General features: G+C 38.4%; 1 protein-coding gene across 6 annotated transcripts in view; it reads right to left on the bottom strand.

The window, feature by feature from the left end:
• The window catches only part of LOC139478597 (microtubule-associated serine/threonine-protein kinase 3-like), a 199,131-nt gene that overhangs the window by 36,385 nt on the left and 143,361 nt on the right, over positions 1-19,385 (bottom strand). For all 6 annotated transcript variants that reach the window (XM_071261144.1, XM_071261146.1, XM_071261145.1 and 3 more), the window contains 3 exons: positions 7,176-7,248; positions 6,174-6,255; positions 2,183-2,370 (listed from right to left, as the gene is read on the bottom strand). In XM_071261144.1, coding sequence (XP_071117245.1) covers positions 2,183-2,370; positions 6,174-6,255; positions 7,176-7,248 — 343 coding nt within the window. The remainder of the gene's footprint in view (positions 1-2,182; positions 2,371-6,173; positions 6,256-7,175; positions 7,249-19,385) is intronic.

Here is a 19,385-nt window from a genome sequence, read left to right as displayed (position 1 = left end):
GCATATATACATGAGTACAGGGAGGTTTAAAGAGCTCTGCATGCATATGCTTGAAGACCCATCACTGTGAGGCCCCTTGTCAATAACATTCTTTTGTACTAAAAAATTACGTGAACAGAAAACAAAAGTTGGTCTTATCGTTCTAAATTCTTCGTGTTATGTTAATATATATTCAATTCTGTGAAATGTATTTCTCATGCAAATTATTCTTGCCATAGACATACAATTTGTGCTCATAACCCAAGGATGCAACATTTGGATGTAATTGTGCGATTAACAAATTTAAATTTGAGAGCAAATAAACATGCTTCTGTGAAAATAAGTGATAAGAAACGAATGATGTGTTAACGATCCTATATTTGATTTTTCTAAAGTTAGAGCTTTCCCGTATGTGATCAGAGACAAGTTTTATGCTATCCTGCTATATAGACATAATGAATATATCCCACACAGGGGTTAATGTACCTATCAAAACATACAGAACATAACTTTCATTGTGTGTGAGCTGAGCTTTGCCCTGCTTTTCAGCACCATTCCAGCAATGGAATTTGATGGATAAGATGTCATTGAATCCATGACAAAAGCAACCACTTCAACCACTAGGCTACCCAGTCTGAACTCCATCTTACAGTGCATACACAATGTTCATCAACTGACGTTAGATGCTGTTAGAGTAAGCAAATCAGCTCTTATTTAACCTTAGTCACATACAGCAGCTGTATACTCAAGGGGCAGAGGTAAGATAAAGGTGCTATTTCCTGTCTAGATTGAGAGGTTATAAATTGAGTAAATAGTTTATTGTTCGTTTCTTGTTAACCCCCACGCTCAGCATAATTCCAGCTATATGACAACTGGCTCTAAATATTTGAGTCTGGACCAGACAATCCAGTGATTGATACTGTGAGAAATGATCCATGCCATCATTTTACGGATGACAAGCAGTTACCGAGCCTGATCACCAGATCCACTTAGGCACCTCTTGCAGCAAGCACAGATCATAACGAACACCTGGGTTCCGAACTACCTGCTAGCACTACCAATTTGCTGAGCTGTGTCCCACTTAATCTCAAAGTTCTTCAGGAATGGGACTTGTTTTTCAAAACTATGTAAGGGAATTGAACTTGTGCCTACCAGACAAGCAACAACTCAAACTACAGTGCAATTTGTACTGCGGCAGTTCAACAGCCCACAGACAGATCAGTCACAAGGGTAATCTGTGACAAAAGGCTTACAACTGATGGATGCCTTTGCCAAGCTTGAAATAAACAAATGATTCAAGTGATCGCCCCGACTACCTTATCAGGAGACATTAACCCTCCTCATCAAGCACATATACACCCCAAGAAATTCAAATCGAATATTGTGATCTGAAAGCTTGATCACCAGGGACTGATAAGACAAATAAGATACAATACACTGACGCTAGTTGGATCTACAGTCCATGACAGTGGAAAGAACTCGTCTAGAATACCAAGAAAGGAGAGCTCATAAGGGTGTATTCATCCTATTTTGGTGGGACTGTGAGATTCATTGAGGTGAAGATGGTGCTCCCTTGCGGAATACAGCTGATTAACAGAGCTTGATGATATAAGTGTAGCTCTACTAGCCTCCATAAAACTAGTCAGGCATTAAACCCAAAAGCCCTGATAACAACAGTTATTTACATCCAGATTTATGTTTATTGGAACCAACAAAAAATCATACCATGAAAATTGCACTGAAGAATATGTTACAGTATTTGTAAAAGAATGAATGTAATTCCACAAATTCTATTGCTGTGAAACCATAAGATGATGAATATATAAGTTGATCATATACTAACATCAGTTACAGGATTCTTTATTTGTAAACATTATTGAGAATCAACAATTCTTTTAACGATTCCCTGGTGTTACAACTATTACTTGTTATTACAACAATAACTATTATCCTTAAAATTGAAATTACTTTGTGAAATATTTCACGGTATCACATTCAAGAAATAATGTATTCACATTTCCTTCCAAACACAGGACACACAAACACAGCCTAACGAACTAATAACAACATACCACACTCTGTTAGTAAAACTCAAAAATGTGAAACCTTTCCAAAACCAAGTTTTCTATTCTAACACTCATCATGCAGAAACAGATGCAGCAAGGCACTACGGAACCAAAACATGCACATGCGACCTACATACCTCAAGCTCCTTGACCTTGGCCGCATCAGGGGAGAGCACCTTCCATCGTCCTCCAAGGTCGCTGATGCGATGCTGGCAGCGGCTGCATTGTTTTCCGAACTACCAAAATGTCGCGAAAGAAGACGCAACTCCTCCGCCGTCGGCTGTGACGGCAGCTGGTGCAGCTTCTCCTGAGAGGAGTACCGTGACTGGAAGTGAAACATTGGGTGAAAGTTTGTCAAACAGGATTGCCCTAGTCATGAAGTTGAAAATGTACAACAATCAACTCTCAGTCACAGAATTCAGGAAGGGGAATGGATGAGACATGAAGTTGTAAACGTACAGCAATCAACTTGCTGTCAAATTAATAAAGAACGGGAACATGCTAGTCCTGAAATTGAAAACATACAACTATCACCCATGGAACGAAAACAGAAACATTCCTAACAATACAATCAGAATTATACAGAAACTTTAAGGACATCGCCCTTGCATCCCTTGTTTAGCAGAGTCTTGAAATTGGCAGGTTCTGCCGACACAAAACACATGCAATAGTCCTATCAAATATGCAGTTTGATCTCCAGGTCAACAACGAGCAACAAATCAGTCGAGGAGGATAAGTATGCTCCCTCAAACATGTAACTTCATCGAATACAAAGATGAGGAAAACAAGATCATCCAGATGAAGAGTGTAACTGGGTTGAACTCTATTACCGTTACCTCACCGTGTAAGCTTACTATTGATTGATGTTAAATCTAATGTGTGTTACACAGACTGTACGTTATACCACACTGCCGTACCAGATGTAAGCTAGTTTCCCTGAAAACAGTACAAGGGCATTTGGCCATGGTATTTTTCTTACCACAGGTCATCAACTCCTCAATGACAGTTACAGATTGAACTGGCATAAATAATTGATATTTTAAGTGCTGGAAATTAATAGCTATGAATTATGCTCTTCTCAAGGAAAACAAAAAAGTCATTCTTCAAATTCTGATATACAAAACAGGAGACAATAGAGTGAGTGAGTGGGTGAGTGAGTGAGTATGGCTTTACGCCGCTTTTAACAATATTCCAGCAATATCACGGTTTGGGACACCAGCAATAGGCTTCACACATTGTACCCATGTCGGGAATCAAACCCAGGTCTTCGGCGAGACGAGCGAAAGCATTAAACCACAAGGCTACCCAACCGCCCCAGGAGACAATAGAAAGAGATGAAACACATACTCCTTAAAAGAAATGAAGCACCGCTTTACATGAAAAAAAGAAGGTATTTCCATTCTTTTTTAGAAGAAATATATTTTTTGTTGTATTGAAATAGAGAAACTAAGCCTTATTATCTAATGGCACGTGTTATATGTGTTCCATGGCATCAGTTACTCGACTACCCTTGCCTCTGCTTCCAGAGCTTCCTGGCATCGTATGACAGGACCATCTGCCACAACATACATTGCTCTTGTACTAACATTTCAGCACAATCTCATCTGAGTGTGATGGGACCTGTAATGGGATGTCCTCAGATCTTTGTGTGGCAGCAGCGAGCACTAAAACCCTATTTCAATGATATTAAAGGTAACTTTTCTTTCTTTTACCAAATGAGGTCTATGTCAATCAATCTTTATTCATTCTGTAGTGTAGGCCACATGCCCATTCTACATTACAGAGTAACATCAAGGGAGAAAACATTCACAATACATCAGTTCACATCCAAAGGCAAATGAAATTGCTTTATAAGTTTAAATAGGTTAATTCTGTATAATGGAAACATTATTTGATAATTAACATATCAAATCTAGGATACGTTGGGAAAAGACGGTATTTAGGGAACATACTAACATTGTAGACATTGGCAACATCACAAACAATCTTAAAATGACATTCATCTTCAACAGTATTGTGTTTACTAACTAAACACAATCTGTGATGTTTTAATTCCTTTTCATATCGTCCAGTTTCGATTTGAAGCAGTTGGGAACAGCATCTCACCAGAGCAAGGGCAGTCAAGATTTACAATTGGATACTTTTTGCAAATACAGTTCTAAGGCAAAATATATTTTGTGTAATGAATATATAATAATATATAATTGACTTTGTACTTAATGAGGATTTTAAGTTATTAAATTTGTATATCTGTAACTGTTGATGTTCCCGAACATATCCAAAGCCGAAAGAAAATAAGATGCGCTTAACTTTTGATGCCCAAATAACCTTACCATTATGGATATCTAATAGCAATACATCATAATATTTCATTTCCGATCTAGATTCTGGCATACTGGAGTGAGTGAGTGAGAATGGTTTTACGCCGCTTTTAGCAATATTCCAGCAATATCACGGCGGGGGACACCACAAATTGGCTTCACACATTGTGCCCACTGGCATACTGGAGATCAATGTCATATGAAGATATTTCCGCAAGATACCTGGAAGTTTGAAAATACATAAGGGTTGGTGCCTCACATTTACCAGGAGTATGTATTCTTTTATTATTAATACTTCTTTTCTACCAGTGAAAATTAAAATCAATGTGGATTTAAGCACACAATCAATAGAAACAACATATCAAGCTATTCCTAACAAATTAATAATGTCTCAAATACCTTAATCTGGTCAACAGCATAAAATTAACTATTCAGACAATATCAATACCAGTTTGATGACCTCATGTCATGACCACTATGTTCTGACCTTTACCATATTGCTGGTGGCTCTCATGCCAACACAGTCATGTATTGATTAGGGTTAGCTGTTGTACACAACATGCTCCTCAAATGGTGTCCATCAGAAAATCGGTAAGTTTTCAAGAAGAGGTAACCAGTATCTTTGAGAAGCAGTTTGTTACTTGCATTCATTAAACATCTCGGCATTGCGATCAGGTCAAATATTTTCCATTTCATGGCTGAATTGAACATACCAAACATATTCTTAAATATCGCTTTTCTTTGACCTCACAATCTTTCATTGCCTCGTAATAAGAGTACAAAAGCTGTAGATCACCTGATGTGGTATATTCACAGATTTTCAGAGTTATAGTATGCGATTCTTCTGAATTCATCATAAACATATCGTCAAAATGTAAGGCCGTGATAAATCAATAATGACATTGTCATCAATTTCCCAGTAGATGACAACAATCAAGGTCCTCCTGATTCCAATGGCATCCATACAGCTCCTTGATATCACTAAAAGAAGTGATATGGTGCTGACAGACTAAAACATGTTTCCAGAGGTGAGGTGAAACGGGGTTCAATGTCATGTTAAAGATTGCACTTACATAGACATTATGTGTGTGCTAGGTAGTGGTGTTGGACTAGGCCGGACTAATGTCAATGCAATAAAAAATTGCACTTCAATTTCATACAAAGCAAATTTTTTACTTAAAATACAAGCAGAAATAATAAAATAGTGACATACTTCTTGGTTCTCATTCTGATCTGAGATCACGTCATCATAATTTTATCTGCACAATACATATACAATAATAATAGGCTATTTATATTGCGCATATTTCCACACCACTCAGGGGCATGCTCAAAGTGCTATTTGCACACACCTCCTTTCCTAAACTTCAAATTTCTAACTGAAATCAAACCCCTACAAAAATATTTCATCTGAGAAAACCAATACGATCCCTGAGTGTTAGCAGGAGCACATTCAGAAGATGCAGTCACCATCAACATCTATCAAGATCTCCAATCCAATCAGCAAAAGTTAAACCTGCTAATTTCCCCCTCCAACCAAGTGTAAAACCCTTCAAACAATCAATCCCTATATTGAAACATGTCCGTCTTGGCTACAATTAGTGTTGATCTCGACACATCACTAATAAGACCAATCAGTAACACTCGCAATGACGTACATGTTCATACTAGCCCAATCATTATTGATCCTTGCCAAAATACAGCTTATGATCCTGTTGACAGTTTCCAGTCTCATTACACTGTTTGATACGACAAGGGGCGATTTTGTCTAATTTGGAAGACAGCGCCCTCTAGTGGTCATACTTACTGAGTAATTGGAGCTGCCCGGGGTGTTGGTGCCGTAGCCAGAAGATGGCAGGGACGCAAATGACCACCGACGGCCATCACACCTGGAAGACATGATAGCATTTCTTACAGAGTTGTAGCGTGGACATCGACTTTGTTGACAAATTAATGATAGATTAGAAGGGGATGAAAATAGGAGCAGAAATGGGAAATGCAATTCAAAAACATATTTTAATTAATCCTATTGCCTTAATCTGATTTGGACATAAATGTCATGCCTCTATTCATTAACTCATTGAAACAGAGTGTTTATTGGGAATTCATTCAACTTGCAGTAAATAATGAACATACTGATTCACAGGCGCCGACTTCCATGAGCCTGACCAAGGGGTAAAGAGTTATTCTGAGATATGACATTATTGTAGTTATTGATGTAAAGATTCTGATATGAGAGAGACAAATATGTTGGGACTTGTTCATTTGGCTCGTAATAATATTAAGCAGATATCAATCAGTAGGTATAATGTTTCTGTTTATCCTCAAATGGCAGTGTTTTGTGTTTTAACTGACTGAATATCATGTCATGTCGATGTACTGTGGGAGCAAAGCCCATGCCATTTGCCCCAAAGTGACATAATCGTTGATATTTACCACTTTGGTGAAACCAATGGGTACGTTGTTGACATTTACCACTTTGGTGAAACCAATGGGTATGTCTGTTGACATTTACCACTTTGGTGAAACCAATGGATTTGGATCGGCATAGATCTGCAAAATACACTGCTGTATGATCAGCTGATCTTACTCAGCAGAGTTGTGGGCCTTGGTCATACAAGGGACATAACTCTGCTCAGCAAGTGGCAGTATCACGTTCAGACCACTACTAAAAAGGTAATATGATAAATTGCTTCCACTGGTTGAAAGTGTCTCTCCACTCCATGAGCAGCAGAACAATGGATCAACAGTCCACTGATGTGCAGGATTAATCGGAATCAACTGTTGCACAAATAAACCGGGCACTTACTTTTTAATGGCTTGAAATGCAAAATTTGCATGTTGGTTTGGTGACAGGTTTCGTGGGCTTTCATGTGGGCTTCCTGCAAGTAAAAACAAAAATAGTCAATTTCAGGTTTGATGTTACCCTTTAAATCCAGAACTTTCATTAACACTCCTCTAAACTGTAACAGAAATCTTCACATGGCAAAATCCATCAGATAGCCAACAATGGGTAGTTTGTTTGTTTGATGTTTAAAACCGCACTCACAAACACTCCAGCTTTGATGGCCGTTCGTAAATAATTAAGTAAGGACAATCTAGCGAAACTGACCATCTGATCCCATTAGTCGCCTTTTACAACAAGCATGGGTTGCTGATGACCAAATCTAACCTGGATCTGGAGTCAACAAAGAGTGGTATGGAGCAGAATACAGTACTAATTCATTAAATCAGTCCTTGCTCCTTCAGGTACAAATCAATTATTTTTCAGGTAACCCAAAACATTCTCACGCCTATTCCAGAAGCAATCAAGGCCAAGTTCCGGCTAAAGGCATCAACAGTTGCATCACCTACATAGATAAACAGTTGTACTGAAAATAGTTTTGTGAAGAAAGTCGGATCAAGTGTCATCCATCCATCAAATGTACTATTTACTTAACTGTAATTGTAATTATGATTTTGTACATTATAGCCGATACAAAAGGTTTGTCAAACTGAAGGTGTGTTGGTTATTTGAGCATCACATGTACTGTATAATATCAACAACTCCATATTGTTTTCAGCTGCCATCTGGATGTAAACGTAATGTTCAAAATGTGATCAAATAATACCAGTAAAGAGGAATTTACACAGGCCAGAGTCACCACTGGCTTTTGAAACTACCAGTCCTGGTCGACCGGCAACTCTAAAAAAGTTACCAGTCCCTTCCAATATTTGTCAGTCCCAACTTTTAACAATTAAAAAAAAGGCATGAAAATTACATGGTTGTAATTCTTTCAACATCACGTTCAATGCAAAGACGTCATCTCTGAAGTAAATTAGTTAGATCTACCAGCATTCACATAAAGTTCAATCATAATTTTCTCTTGTTTTGAATGTTTCGAGACTAAGTCACAGCCACCTATTAACCTCTAAGGAAAGCGAAATGCACTAAATAGGGACAAGGAGAAACCCTGATGGTAACAGACAAGCTGGCTTTGTTAAAAACACTACTCATACGATTCTAACATACTTTATTCGCCAGCTCATGCCTAATATTACTGGTAAAAATTGGTAATTACCGATAAATGGGAACAGTGCAGACTTAGCCTGTTTGTCAATCCTCAATGAATTTCATGTAAGTTTAAAAAAAATTATACATTAATATTATTAAAATCATATACCTGTACAATTTCCCCAACATCAATCTCAAAGCATTGCAATGAATAACCATTACAATTATTTTCAGCGAATCACTTTCGTATAGTCACCATGCTCACATAACATGACTTCCACAACAGAATTATGTTTCTGATCAATGTGAGATGAATCCCACTGGAATGACGACATTTAGGAGATAAACCTACTGTGTTTTGAAATTTGATGTCCCACTGTAGAATAGATACCTCTTTATTTAAATTTTGAACCGAGCGCCTTACCACTGGAATGAGAACATTTTGCAATCCACACTCAAATCAATTAATGTGAAGGTGAATGTTTCCACTACATAATTAATCCCCGACAAGAACATGAACAATACCCACCAGCACAGTGTTTATTTTGGTATTTGTGTTCAGCGATGCACTCAATCAATACTCCAGCTACATGACAGCCAATAATCAGACCTCACAAACCAGTGATTGACAACATGAGCAACACCCTGTCCATTGGGGTACGATGGCGTGCAATCATCCACGTCACAGAGTCTGATCTCGATTATTCAGTGTCCCCTTTGTCTTACAACCAGCATAGAATGGGGACCCATTCTCAACCGGAACCCCCATGTTGTTTTTTTGCACAGACATGAGACAGAATAAGATAAAATTATCTCAAAAGACCTCCTCCTCAAATGCTCATTACTCACAATAACAAGACAGTTAAATGCCACAGAATGAAATTCCACATCAATCCGATGGAACTAAGTACAAGGAAATTACCAATCAAATCAGGAAATAGTGTGAATGAAAAAATAGAATAATCAATATCATTGTGTTCCATAAAGAGAAAACATGATGGATGTTGTATTACAAAATGATTGGTTTTAAGATTCACGCAAAATAGCAATTTTGATACAAATCAAATGATGTGTGATAATAATCTGCAAGATGAGCTTGTCAGAGTTGTCACTTTGACACAAACAAAACACCCGTAATGATGAATTCTGACAACTTGAGAGGGACACGCATAATAAAATGGCTTCTTATGACCTGGAAAGGCTGATGGCCTGTTGCTTATTAAATCGTATGGTCACCTTTCGCTGATATTCCCAAAAGTGTCGTCTGCCTCCTGTCATCAACAGCATATGATACAGCTAATATAGGGTTGCCGTGACAACCAGGTTACAGACACACGGAATACAATGGAATACAATGTGTTTTCGCAAACCAAAACCTGCCCATTGTGAAGCATTAATTTGCTGGTGGAGACAGCGGAAATTTGCAGCCAAGATCTAAGGGTGGTACTCCCTGAGGGATATTCATTGTTGCCATGGCAATCATGGGGACATGCCAAGAACGCCAATCATAGACAATTGAAAAGGATTCTGGGGATATACATCAGTACAGAAATAAATTATAGAACTAAATCTCCAAAGCTAAGAGATTTGGACACAATTAACACACCAAGGAATCTCTTGCAGAATTCAACATCATCTCGTTCTATTATATCAGCCACAAGAAAATAATTCAACTTACAAGAGACATGACAACAAGAACCATTTAAAAAGTGACATTATATTTTCAATTAAGTTTTCAAGATTTTCATGGTTGTAAAACTTCTCATGTACTGGCTTGACCGCTTTCGGGAGAGAACCCAAATGGTTATTCACATGAACTGGAAAACTATTTATTAGGATTGCATTCTCAATAACAGCAAAGAAGGCACTCCTTAAAACCACTATTGACAATGCAGAGAGTATGGTTTAGAGATTGAATATTGATCCATATGTATGGAACATAAAATTGACACGAATGCAAAATATTTTCTATGTTTCCTTGTGTGTTAACTAAAATTTATAGGTCATATTTCATCGACATCACATAACAGTGCTTGAATATGTAAGCACCTGAGCAGGTGCACCTAGACAAAGTCAGGCTTTGTCTGTGACACCAAGCCCCATGGAAAGTGGGTTGATGAACTACATACAGAACCTGCAATAGTGAGTGCATTTTGCACAGCTTTGACAAGTATTTCAGTCATATAACAGCATGTCAACTTAATGTGGTAGCAGCGGCCATTTTGGTTAAACCCATATGTTCAGGTATGGATCTGACAAGCCAATTGTGATACAGGGAAGGGTTGCAAAGAGGTTGTAGTTTACAAAACCAGTGAGCGAAACCTGTTGAAAGTTACAGTCAGCAAAATTCCAGCCACATCACTCCAGCTTGGATCAGACATTCTGGTGGTTGATAGTGTGGGCAACAATACATTCATTTATATACTCCAAACATGCTAGACCAGAGTTATCTTCCTTGACTATTGACCACTGAGAAGGGTACGGTGATGAGAAACCAAGAAGAATCATCATGGTGAAACTGTCTCAAACAATTAGCAGATCCTGACACAAAAAAGGGGTGCAACTCTACATACCCAATTGTGTGGTCTTAGACACAACCAGTCATCTTTAACCCAACTTGTTACAAGTTTGGGATACTGATGACAGCCATAGGCCTACATGAAAGTTACCAATGAAAACAAAATCTCAATGTGAGTCCTACTCTTGGCTGCACAAGTCATCTTCTCATGAAAGTCATGAAACTACAGTGGAGACGACTGAACTGTTTCTAGGGCTGAGACAGACAGCAGAACACTGACCTTTACTTTGCTCCTAATTACCCAATGATGTAGAAGAAACTGCCAACGTCAAGATGTCTACTGGAGAACTAAGGGACAATGCTATCAGGTGTAAACTGTGGTGGTCAGTCATAAGTGATGTATCAAAATCTACTGAGGACAATGGTAGACCACCATGCAGCTCAGGTCTGAAGGGAACCTTGACGGTGCAGTTGAGCAAGAACTGTTTGTTATCCACATCAGTGTTTGATTTCTTTGTTTGCTTGTTGTATAACGCCACACTCAGCAATATTTCAGCTGTAAGACATCAGTCTGTAAATAATTAAGTGTGGACCAGACAATTCAGTTACTGACATCGTCAGCTTCGATCTACACAATTGGGATGCACAACTGACATGCATCAACCAAGTCAGCGAGCCTGACCACCCATTCCTGTTAGTCGCCTCTTACGACAAGCATAGTCGCCTTTTACGACAAGCATGGGTTGCTGAAGACCTATTCCAACCTGGATCTTTGAGTCCCACATCAGAGAAGAATTCTAAGGGGATCTGATTTCCCAAAGGTGTTTCGAAGCACTAGGTAGAATTTAAGTATTAAAAGTAAAATTTTAACAAATCACATGCTCCCTAACCATTTTGTCTGGTATGTATTAGAACACTTATTTTAAAATTATTTTTCAAACATAATCATTTTTAATTTAAATATTAAAGAATTTCTGATTAATTTAAGTTCATCACCATGAAAGCCAAAGATTGAAAGGGAGCAGAATAATGTCATATGACTCTGTAAAATATGTATTCAAAGTAACATTATCCAAGGTTCGTTCTTCATCAGTATTCATTTGGGATAGTTGAGTTCTTGGTGTACAATCCAAAATGCCCTTAAAGGTGATCCTGAATGACTGATGGGAATTTTGCCATGGCTGCATGGATGGATCTGTGTCAGGGAACTGTGCCTGGACTGCAGGGAATTGAACATGGGAACAAACTATGTTAAGTACAGGAATTCTACAGTTCACTTAAGTCCAGGGCTTACCTACACAAAGCAATATCAGTACTACAGCGTTAGAAATTGGCACTAGTCCTGCAGTCCTTACCAAACTGCCCAATAGTAAAGGTATCCTAAGGACTAGTAGAAATTGGGCCGTTTTAAGGGTTTTGCTATATGTTATCATCATAAGGACTAGTAGTATAGGTAATAGGGGTTCTGGACCACTTCCACTGGAGCTGGATTCATATACCTATACTGCTACTACAGGGGGAATTTTTTATGCCAAAATGATTATGCGATTCAACGATAGTCATGATTTGTATTAAAGGAAACATCAATATTAATTAATAATGAATAAAATTTACTATAGCCCACGAGGATATTGGAAAGGTGTAGGAGCAATAAAAAAATTAGCCACCGCGGCTAAGGTATCTAAAGATGTGGCCAAGGATTGGTTAAAGAAACAAGCGTTGTGGCAAATATATTTACCGGCACCGCGTTATATACCGAGGAAGAAGTTTGATATTTCTACGACGAATGAAGTTCATCAGGCTGACCTCTTGTTTCTTCCTCACGATAAGGTAAAACGCAAAACGTATAAATACGCTTTAACAGTAGTGGATGTGGCTAGTCGATACAAAGAGGCTGAGCCATTAACCTCGAAAGATTCAACAGAAGTAGCTAATGCACTGAGTCACATATATAAACGCGGACCGCTAAAATGGCCTAAGCTATTTCAAGTAGATCCCGGTCGCGAGTTTATGGGATCGGTAACTAAACTCTTAACAAAGCACAACGTCAAAATCGTCCGTGGTGAAAGAGAGGCCCACCGCAGTCAAGCTATCGTCGAAAGATTTAACAGGACTCTAGCGGAACGTTTGTTTGGCTATCAGTATGGGATCGAAATGAAATCCGAGCGATTGAGATCAACCGAATGGGTGACACGATTATCAGCCGTTGTATCAGCGCTGAATAATGAAGTAACGAGATTAATAGGGAAGAAACCATCCGATGCGATTAAAATGAAATCCGTGACTTCCGAATCTTCAGCACCGAGGAGAGGCAAAGAACAAAAACTTCCGGATAGAGTAAGGGTAAGATATTTATACCAGCCCCGTGAACTCGAAGGAGGCCTACGTCGCGCAACCGATCCCATATGGTCCCTCAAGACGTATAACATTAGTCGATTGGTTATGAAAGAAGGAGAGCCTATTCTTTATTATCTTCAAGATGGACCGGGTAGGGCATTTGTACGAGAAGAGTTGTTCATAGTTCCCGACGGTACGGTATTACCACCATAACCATAAGCATAGGTAGTTACACCATCATTATCAATCCATCTCTTTGTATCTAAGGGGGATAATGATGTCTTGTTCATTCTTAATCCATATATCCTATGATCATAACTTCTTAAAGAGTTCATCTCGTGTTTGAACGTTCTACCATTGAATAATGATTCTTTATACTGTTCATGTTTGATATGCTTTTTTACCACATACTTCTTAACACCCTTGGCTTTTCTTATCTCTCCATTATCGGACTTCTTTATAGAATACATCTTAGGTCTTAATCCGACATACTCCGCTATAGGAGTCCCAGCACATTCATCCTTCATCTTACCTAACACCTTTTTATTTACTACGCTGTGCAGTGGATTATCTTTAGGGTAATCGCTCGTGTCGTACATATCTATTTTTTCTGCCATATCTTTATACACATCCTCGGTTTGTATTTCCATCAACAAAGAATCTGTGTCGGTATATAACACCTCGCATCTATCGCCGTATTGCTTCTTAAGTTCGTTGTAATAAAAGTCATACATTAAGTGTTTTGACAAGTCGAGAATACTCATACCGACGTACACCGGTCTATTGAATTTTATATTACTCTTTTGCATATGCAACGCGGCTAAGTCGTTATCGAATATCTTGCTTCTGTTAAAAGCCGGACTGGCTATAAGTTTCCTGAGTCTTTCTTCCTCATTAGATCTGACTAATTTAACATCAACACGCTTCCTTAGATTCTCCATAGTTTTACCGAATACCGAGTTATTCATGAGCTTATACAGATTCTTTTCGAAATCGCTGGTGGCTATCTTTCTTAAATCTGTGTTCAGCCTTATATAGGGCTCCATCCAAGGGCTTTGATCAAACTTTAGAACTCTGTGTATTTTCTTAAGTTTCATACCTAACGATAGATACAACTGGAGATTTCTGTAGTGAACTATATATTTTGTCTTATCCATCAAATTTGGTACGAGTTTTTCTTCGTTAGCTAACCTACTATTACCCATCAAGGAGCGTTGATATTCCGACATCCAGTCTTTATTAACCATTAATCTTTCGGGAGCTAGCGGATAACTGTTATGGTCTCTATGTAAGGAACTCGGATATTCCAAGTCAACTTCTAGTATGTACCCTTTATTCTCATCATTCACATTGATATCATTCACATTGACCCACTCAAAACCCCCCGTGGGTAAAGGTTGACTCATAGCCCATCCGTACAAATTGTTAGCGTCGAGATATAATATGTGCGTGTCGGGTTTACTCGGATCGTATCCTTCCACTAATTTATTATTAGCCTTGGAATACCTTTTCGCCGCCATCGATATACCACCTCTTAATCCTTTCTCAATAAACAAGTGCATATCGTAATCTGTGAGTAATTTTAGTTCTACGCCGGTCTTCTTCAACAATGCATCCCACGATAGTCCGGGACTGGAATAGTACCATGCCGGGTCCAAGCCGTATTGTTTTAAACACGTCTTTCTAAATAGCTCGAATATATCGGCGAGTAACAGTACATCGGTTTTTAAGTACAGATCGTGATAATCGCCTAAATTCTTACAACCTAATTTATCCCAGACCGTCAGAGCGTGTTCATAATCGGCATCTGTTATTCTAGATTCCGTTAAGTTACTATAGAATGATTCGAGGGGTGGTAATTCAGTTTCTTCGAATCTAGACCAATCATCCATATATTCATAAGGATATACACCTTTTCTCAGCAGCAAATGACGAGTTATCTGATCGGTATATTGATTTGTTATGGCGAAGTCATCGGGATTGTTCGCTTTAGCTAAATTGTCCAGGGAAGATAACAGAAACTGTACGGAGTCTATGAATCTAAGCCCATTACTTTGCTTTATTCTAGATTTCCCATCCTTGTCCCTATAATGTATAGGTTTAGTCAATGAGAACGATATGTATTTTTCCATATTGTTAGGAATGCACGTTAAACCGCCGTCGGTCTTTGAGATAGCTTGCATAATGAGATGTGAATCGTATCCTCTAAGGTTATGAAACACAACGGGGATGGGTATTGTTTGAGCATTCATTTTTAGTTTCAAGTTACACTCGTTATGAGCGGCTCCCCGATAATTACCCGTGACGTGACAATGATCTCTTACGGAATCCCCATCCAGAGGTTTATTACAAACGTGACAACTCGTTGACTTCTTGTGGGCCCTCCAATCATCTATCGTCAAACGCATGGGTTTCTTACACGATAATTCTTCCCTGATTATTCTCTCTTCATTTTGTAGATATTCTAGGAACTTTCCCGCTGCATCGGGACCTCTGTAAATCACGGGAGTGTTTGTTTTCCCATCATACCTTACAACTATATATCCAAACCCACAAGGAATATGTTCTTGAGTTTTGTACGTAAAACTACTCTCTTGATTATTGCGTTCGGTATTTTCTATGGGCTTGATAAGCGCTTCGAAGTCGGCATAAATTACGTACGGTACTGGCATTTGATTACAATAATGTTCAAATTTTAATATATTTTTTCCCTCTTTAGGCATATCGATCCTGATAGCTGTCTGTCCAACACCTCTACAGTCTTCTTTATGCGATTCTAATAGATCTTGTCTGCTGTACCCATGCAGGCATCTTTCGCAGAAATATTTCTTTCCCTTATATTTAGTTTGATCGTATAGCACCCTGTTTAAACTCTTTATCCACGTATAATGATATTTTCCATCTTTTTCGATCAGAAATGAATTGATTCTGGGAATATGTTCCGGAGCGGAGCTTATTCTGTGTACAACAATTCCTTTAGAATGTCCGAAAACAATTATAGCTAAATTAGTTTGCTTTTCCACCTTATCAATTTGCGATATTGGTGTAGGTTCGTCTATACCATCGAAGTTGAGTCCATCGTTTTGGGGATAGCTAGAAGGTCTATCCGGATGCTTGTCTACGGGGAACAATGCAGATCTTATCATCATTCTTAAACAGTCATCGGATTTATTTTTTACGTTAATTATAGCTTTTTTCTTCTTATAATACGGGGGTAAATCTATATAAGATCCACCTTTGAAGGGCATATAATTCGCTATATCTAAATATAAACTATCGATTCTATCCACACCCCAACCCGAACCTCTATTAGTCCAGCGTTCTAAAGTTTCCTGTATCCTCTGAATTAATGTATCTAATGATGCGTTTATAGTATCGGATTCGGTTATAACTTCTTGATTGCTACGGAAATATGGTTCGGTATATTCGACGCTATCGTCTGCGTTACTTTTACTCAATGTCATTTTAATCGACTAGTAGACAAAAACTGTTAGTTTCTAACCCTGTACTACATTGCATTGTGAAAATGAGCCCTGGGTCCACTTGCACAAAGCATTTTAGCGCTAAGACTATTGTAAGCCTATGTTAAAGTATGGGAGTTACGATCATCTTAGCGCTAAGATTGCTTTGTGCAAGTGGGCCCTGATCCCGAGAAGCACTTTAGGACAATGATCGGTGTGATTTCCACATCTAGGAGTACCAAAACTACTTTATGTAACTTGGCCCTTGACAATAGAAAATTGAAACTGGGCCACTGACATAGCATGCCAATCTTCTGACTGACGAACCATCTCACTGCCCCACATGGAATCCAAGCATATTTCTCAGGAGCCTAAATCAAACTACAGCAGATGATTCTGCAAATCTCCTGACCGAGATGGATTGTTACAGGCCTGAAGCTATTCATCCACATGGTCTTTATATAACTGTCTAGACTGTTCAATAGCCCTATTCTGAAATCAGTCGAGACAAAGCATTCAATACATACATCAGCACTGACACATGGTGCGGAAATATTGATGCACAGAAACAACTAAGCAATCTTCCTAAATTTACAACCAGAAATTGGACAAGAATACATTCCCAGAGCTCTAATGCCGTCATAAGATTTGTTTGTTGTTGAACGCTGCACTCAGCAATATTGCAGCTATATGATGGCATCTGTAAATAATCGAGTCTGGAACAGACAATCCAGTGAAAGACATCATGAGCATCTATCTATGCAGTTGGGATATGACGACATGTATTATCCAAGTCAGCGAGCCTGACCATCCGATTCCATTATTAGTCGCTTCTATGACAAGCATGGTTTAATGAAGACCTATTCTAACCCTCATTAGTCTAATAGTGACATTGAAAACACTCTTCAGATGCAGTATATACAAAAACAAGATGCCATTGTACAAATACATTAAGAAAGTCTTATAGAATGAGGCACATTACAGGCAACCCATAATCCGTTGCTGATTGTAGACAAATAGGCAGACATGTTCAGTTCTACATCAGTAACAGCACATGCAACATCAACCTCCATCAGCCTCACTCAAGCCAATAGCTCTACCTTGATAGCTCTACTAAGATAGTCAGAGCTGTAAGAGTTTTCTGTGAAACACTGTTGAATTATATCAGAAGAGTGCATGTTTTGTCATATCACAAACCAATAGATGGAGCATGTATGGCTATCATAAACCAATAGATGGAGCATGTATGGCTATCATAAACCAATAGATGGAGCTTGTATGACTATCATAAACCAATAGATGGAGCATGTATGACTATCATAAACCAATAGATGGAGCTTGTATGACTATCATAAACCAATAGATGGAGCATGTATGACTATCATAAACCAATAGATGGAGCTTGTATGACTATCATAAACCAATAGATGGAGCATGTATGGCTATCATAAACCAATAGATGGAGCATGTATGACTATCATAAACCAATAGATGGGGGCATGTATGACTATCATAAACCAATAGATGGAGCATGTATGACTATCATAAACCAATAGATGGAGCTTGTATGACTATCATAAACCAATAGATGGAGCTTGTATGACTATCATAAACCAATAGATGGGGGCATGTATGACTATCATAAACCAATAGATGGAGCATGTATGACTATCATAAACCAATAGATGGGGGCATGTATGACTATCATAAACCAATAGATGGAGCATGTATGACTATCATAAACCAATAGATGGGGGCATGTATGACTATCATAAACCAATAGATGGAGCATGTATGACTATCATAAACCAATAGATGGAGCTTGTATGACTATCATAAACCAATAGATGGGGGCATGTATGACTATCATAAACCAATAGATGGGGGCATGTATGACTATCATAAACCAATAGATGGTGGCATGTATGACTATTATAAACCAATAGATGGAGCTTGTATGACTATCATAAACCAATAGATGGAGCTTGTATGACTATCATAAATCAATAGATGGAGCTTGTATGACTATCATAAACCAAGTGATGGAGCATGTATGGCCTATTCTTGGTCAGTTTGGTTATCGTGGCATTCAAGAACTCTAATTAAAAATAAATGCATGGAATACATCATATAAGTGGCCAGAAGAATACAAGTGAAATTCCTCTCAACCACATGTGGACCTCATGCTGCGATGTACTCTCCACTGCTTTCATCACAGGGAATCATGTGCACGTTTTTAATCATCTTGTGAACAGGGATCACGTTTGTCAACTATTCATAAATCAACACAATTAAAAAAACCAAAAAAAACCAACCCCTATAAAATAAATTTAAATTTGAACTGAAATTGTCATGGCAGCTAAAGGAAAATCAATTCCATATGCAGGATATTGATGAACACCATTCTGAAGGCAATGAAAAAGGAAAGTGATGAAGTTGATACCTAATACAAAGTAAAATGATTCCGTTCATTACTTTCCTACCACAACACACAGCCATAAAAATTTACATAATCAGATTAAATGCTGTAGTCAGCAAAATCAAGCAATGTGATACCATGCTTCAACAGATGATCTGGCTTGGAGGGCAGCAACCCAGTCCTGATAGATCCTGTGTGCATTGATTGTCAGCATAGTGACAGCAAGGTTTTACCGGTAATCAAACTCATCTCCAGTCCAAGTTCATAGTTATAATTGCTTCCCTATCTCC

Source organism: Haliotis cracherodii, unplaced genomic scaffold (assembly GCF_022045235.1).
Source record: "Haliotis cracherodii isolate W230 unplaced genomic scaffold, xgHalCrac1.p SCAF_4, whole genome shotgun sequence".
NCBI classification, from domain to species: domain Eukaryota; kingdom Metazoa; phylum Mollusca; class Gastropoda; order Lepetellida; family Haliotidae; genus Haliotis; species Haliotis cracherodii.
Note: the sequence above shows the minus strand (reverse complement) of the source record. Positions and strands in the feature narration are given on the sequence as shown.